The sequence below is a fragment of the Miscanthus floridulus genome, chromosome 16 (genome assembly GCF_019320115.1).
Source record: "Miscanthus floridulus cultivar M001 chromosome 16, ASM1932011v1, whole genome shotgun sequence".
NCBI lineage: Eukaryota > Viridiplantae > Streptophyta > Magnoliopsida > Poales > Poaceae > Miscanthus > Miscanthus floridulus.
The window spans coordinates 45,820,831-45,826,335 of NC_089595.1; the positions used below are offsets into that span (position 1 = coordinate 45,820,831).

Genomic DNA, 5,505 nt, shown 5'->3' on the forward strand with positions numbered 1-5,505 from the left:
CTGCAGCTGCAAACCATGCGCCCCCGTCTTCCCCAGATCCGGCGCCGCTTAATCAGCCCCTGCTCGCACTAGGGGCCAGAGATCGTTTCAGGGACAGCCGAGCAGAGTAGAGCTGACTCTGCTTGCCCGTGATTGGTTGCTGTTGCTGGCGTGAGTGCAGGAGGAGCGGTTGATTTGATTCTCTCTGTCCGTCTCTCTCGCTTCGCGCGCACGGCGGGATGCTGGTGCAGAAGCGGAGCCCCGACACGGACGCCCCCGCCGGTGTGCCAGTCCCCACCATCCGCGTCAAGGTCAAGTTCAACGGCGTCTACCACGAGATCTACATCAACTCGCAGGCCTCCTTCGGTAATCCCCGTAGAGTGCACCGCGCCTGGCGATCCTAGCTACCTACGAGCTGCTTTCTGATCGAGATGGCCGGTGATGCTCTCCTGCAGGTGAGCTGAAGAAGTTGCTGTCGGCGCGGATGGGGCTGCACCCCGAGGACCAGAAGCTCGTGTACAAGGACAAGGAGCGGGGCTCCAAGGCGTTCCTGGACATGGCCGGCGTCAAGGACAGCTCCAAGATGGTGCTGCTTGAGGACCCCGCCGCGCAGGCCAAGCGCCTCCTCGAGCAGCGGCGCACCGACAAGGCGGATCCGGCCGGTGACGGCATCCCGAGGCGGATCCGGTCGGTGGCGGCGCGCGGTGGCCGGATCTGGCGGGCGAGGATGGTTCGGCGCGGTGGCCTCCCTCCACCACGGCCACGACGCCGGGATCCACCGGTGGGCTCGCTAGTGGGCTCGAGAACGGGCTCGCCGGCAGGCTCCTGGTTTTTTTTGTTTTTTTTAAATGATTAACCGCAGCGGGCATCCTAACGTGCCCGCCGTGGTAAAAGTATATTTACCGCGGCGGGCACGTTACACCGCCCGCCGTGTTAAATCGGTTAACAGCGGCGGGCAAGGCCGCCCGCCGCGGTTAAGCCACGATTTACCGTGGCCTCTAGGCCGCGGCGGACGGCTTTGCCTGCCGCGGAAAACCGAAAACGCCCGCCTCCAGTAAAGTTTGTGTAGTAGTGTATATAGGTGTGTTAAAAATCTGAATTTTAAATTTAAAGTGTGCCAGTGGTCATATCCTTTATGCCTAGTGAAGGACTATCAGGTGGCTAAATAAGTACTAACATGGGGGTTTTTTACTTTCGTCATCCATACGGCGTGCTATTGTATGGATGCCATTCACTTGAGTGGTAATGTATGGATCGATTGCTCCTACGCCCAAGGTAAGAGTGGCAAGACCGCAAGGGTGAGCGTGCGGTCTAAGGGGAGAGGTAGCTTTGGTACTGCGGTATATATATGTCTCATATATATATACTAAGGTATTTAATTGTGGAGTTAGCTTTGATACGGTTGTAGATGCATATTTATATTTATGTATGGCACGTATTTACTTTCGAGTAGCTTTGATATAGAAGTATATGTATGGGTATACATATATGGAAGTATTTAGTTGCAACCTAGAGCCCATAATTACATTTTTGCATATATAGGTGTTGGGTTGGGCTGAAATGAAATTCTTGTGCAGGTACACTAATAGCGAATCGTGTAGCCTGATTAGTTACATATATCGAGAGAACGTATGTATGCCACTGTGTATGTCGTTAGAATTTTAATTTTTTTCCTAAGATTCATGAGGACGTACGGAACATGCATGCATCATGGTCACTCATGCATTTACATTTTTGCATTCCTCCCTTACTTATAATTGCTTACCCCATCCATTAAATTTCTTCTCACGTTTGATATCCTCTCACAAAGAGTTTCACACTTTGCTATACATGGCAGCACCAGGAGCCCCGCCTCGCAGTGACACGTTTCTGGTTGTGTTTAGCACTCCTACCTTGCTGTGGAGGGTGCTAAACTCAGTTGGGTATGCTGAGCCACCCCACTACTTCTGGAGGGAAGTGGCAGCTGAGGTGCAGCCGTGGTATGATGCGCAGGTGACCATCCCAGCCCGTGCAGACAATCCACAGTGGTAGGGTTGGAGTATTGAGTTAGATGGGCAGTCTCCTTGGGAAGGTGCCCAAGTGGTAGCTTTGGAGGCACTAAGTAGAACATTTCTTTGATTGATAGGTTAGATAGGAAGCAGGCAAGCAAGTGCTACTATGAGCGCTATGTTCATCGTCCTAAAGATGTTCTACTCCTGCCAAGACAACTACGTTAGTTGCATGCTAGGGCTCTAGCAAGCACAGGTCGCGCAATGCTAGCTACAAGGGCATGTGCACTGGCATCAAAGGGCAGCTAGAGAGGCTCAGTGAGAAACTAATAAGCTATTACAACTTTAGAAGCTCACCGGGTTCAGTTGGTGAATGATGTCGCAGAAAGAGATGCAGCTAGGGCTGAGATACAGGATGTCCATGCTAAGAGGGACATGGTCATTCGCCTTCCTAAGGCTAGGGAGGTAGCTAAAATCCAGACTATGTTTCAAGCTAGGTAGGCAATGGAGTTTGATCACAGAGAGTAGGAACTCATACGCTAGATTGAGGAGCTTCAGCTGGATGTTCATCGTCTCAATAACATGGTGAACCCAATTCTTCCTCTAGCTCTAGTGGTGGAAGAAGAAGATCCCAATGTAATCATTGCTAAGGACGATGGCATGCAGGTGGACGCCAAGGCTAAACCTAAGGAAGAAGTCAAGCCTTTTGAGGATGACCAAGGTGATGATGTGTCCGACATCGATAGCAACCACCCCAAGGAGTAGCTTAGCTATAGTATCTAGCTAGATGCACTTGCTCTCTATCTTCGATCCTTTATGTAATGAACTCATAATGTAGGTTTCAATCTCATGATGTACCCGTTTGATGTAATCTCAGAACCTTGCATGTTTAATCTATGTTGTTGTTGAACCTTCATAAATGTCCAATTTGTGTGCTGGCATGTACGGGAATGCATTGCGTGATCACTAAGTAATATAATTGGTGATGTTGTGTTGTGGAAATGAATTATTATGCCTCTATTTTATTGTATGAATGTTAAATTCTCTCCAGTAAATTCAGTTTGGCATAATTTTATAATTCCTCTATAATTTTTCTGACATCATCAATAATTACTTGTGGTTGTAATTCTACAGATGACACGCACTCGTTGGGGAGCTGGTGGAGATGATGTGGGTGGTAGTGGTTCCTATGGCAATGGCAATGAGGACCTCCCACCACCACTGCATCCCATGCTAGCGGAGATGATGGCCCAACTCATGGAAACCCAACATTCCATGGGAGAAGTGTTGCGCGGTCTTGCACAAAATGCTGGCCATGGACGAGGAAGGGACCAACACCAAGGACCCAAACCTAACCAGTTCAGCAATTTTAAGAACTTTCTTGACACCAAGCCTCCTACCTTTAAGGAATCAGAGGAGCCATTATAGGCAGATGAATGGCTGAATATAATTGAATAGAAGTTCCATCTCTTAAGGGTCACAGAGCACCTGAAGGCAGAATACGTGTTGCACCAGCTGCAAGGGTCTACATGCATTTGGTGGAGTCATCATCGATCTACTTTGCCTAAGGATGCTCAAATTACCTGGAACTAGTTTAAGATTGCTTTTAGGGGACATTATATTCCCCCAGGTCTTATCAGCATGAAACATATAGAATTCATGAGGCTGACACAGGGTATTAAAAGCCTAACTAAGTATCTGCATGCCTTTAACAATTTGTCATGGTATGCCATATAGTTTCTTGAAACTGATGCAAGGAAGATTGCTAGTTTCAAGAGAGGGTTTAGTCCGAAGCTGATGAAGACCCTAGCTAACAGCAAATGTGCCACTTTCAATAAGTTTGTTAGTGATGCTTTAACTCAAGAGAATCAGAACAACATCTATTCAGCATCTAAGAGTCATAAGAGAGCTTATGAAGTAGGTGCATCTCAGTCAAAAGCTCCTATTGCTGCGAGACCTTAGTTTCGCCCACCTGCTCTAAAGTATAGACCACCTCAGAAGAAGGTACAGACCAGTCAGACCTAGAAAGTGTATTGCAAGGCCTTTTCTGTTGCCCTACCAAAGGGTAGCATAGGACAAGGAAGCTCCAACGTTCCACCTAACAACATGCTATGCTGGAACTACAACAAGACTGGCCACTAGGCAAGAAATTGTGCCTATCCCAAGAAGAACAACAACCAGTAGTAGGGTAATCCAAATGCACATCAGGGACATGTGTACTATACCACCCTAGAAGAGATCCCTTCAGGTGAAGTTGTTACTGCGGGTACGTTTCTTGTGAAACAACACCCCGTAGTTGTTTTGTTTGATGCTGGAACTTCACATTCATTTATGAGTCAAATGTTTGCATCCAAGCATGATCAAAGGGTAGTTACTATAGATAAGGGTGGTTATTACATAAGTGCAGCCAAGAATAATATCTCTACCAACCACATAGTCTGAGATGTGAGCATCTCAATAAGCACCCGAGAGTATACCTTAGATCTTGTAGTATTGCTAGGGTTGGGGATAGATGTAATCTTGTGTATGAAATGGATGAGTGGCCATGGAGTTCTCATTGACACTTCGACTAGAACCATCATGTCGAGAGAACTCGAGAGTAACAATGCTTTTCTAGTGCCACTTCCTAGAAATTTTGATCTCCAAAACTTCGTCGGTGCTATTCAGACCATGACCCTCCTAGATATTCCAGTGGTATGTGAGTTTCCAGACGTGTTTCTAGATGAATTGCCTGGGTTGCCACCCGACAGGGATGTAGAGTTTTAAATTGAGTTATTGTCGGGTATAGCACCCATCTCTCGGAGATCATATAGAATGCCACCAAATGAGCTAGCCGAGCTTAAGGTTCAATTGCAAGAACTTTTAGAGAAAGGTCCCATCTTCGACCTAGCTTATCTCCGTGGGGTTGTCCCACCTTATTTGTGAAGAAGAAAGACAAATCCTTGTGGATGTGTGTCGACTACCAACCACTTAATACCGTAACAGTCAAGAACAAGTATCCTTTGCCTTGAATTGATATCTTGTTCGATCAATTGTCATGGACTAAGGTGTTCTCCAAGATTGATTTGAGATCTGGTTACCATTAGATTAAAATCAGGCCAGAAGACATACCTAAAACTACTTTCTCCACTAGGTATGGCCTGTATGAGTATTTGGTCATGACTTTTGGGCCGATAAATGCTCCTACATACTTTATGTATCTGATGAATTCGGTGTTCATGCTCGAGCTAGATAAGTTTGTGGTTGTGTTCATCGATGACATTCTGATCTATTCAGAAAACGAGGAGGATCATGTAGAGCATCTGAGAGTTGTGCTAACTAGACTAAGAGAACATAAGTTGTATGCTATGTTTAGCAAGTGTGAGTTTTGGCTTTGGAAGGTACCTTTTCTAGCGCATGTGCTGTTAGAAAATGTGATCTCCATAGACCCCTCTAAGGTGCAAGAAGTTATGGATTGGAAGGCCCTGACTTCAGTTCACGAAGTTCGGAGTTTTCTTGGTTTAGCAGGTTACTACCGTCAGTTCATTCTGGACATCTC

At 46.7% G+C, this 5,505-nt stretch overlaps 1 protein-coding gene across 1 annotated transcript; it reads left to right on the forward strand.

Moving 5' to 3' along the window:
* Positions 1-203: 203 nt before the first annotated feature.
* On the forward strand, positions 204-3,929 carry LOC136510645 (BAG family molecular chaperone regulator 1-like; the record flags this gene model as incomplete). Its single annotated transcript, XM_066505027.1, has 3 exons — positions 204-345; positions 435-709; positions 3,705-3,929. Coding segments are annotated over 3 exons (642 nt in total), but the record flags the coding sequence as incomplete, so codon positions are not given.
* Positions 3,930-5,505: the final 1,576 nt, after the last annotated feature.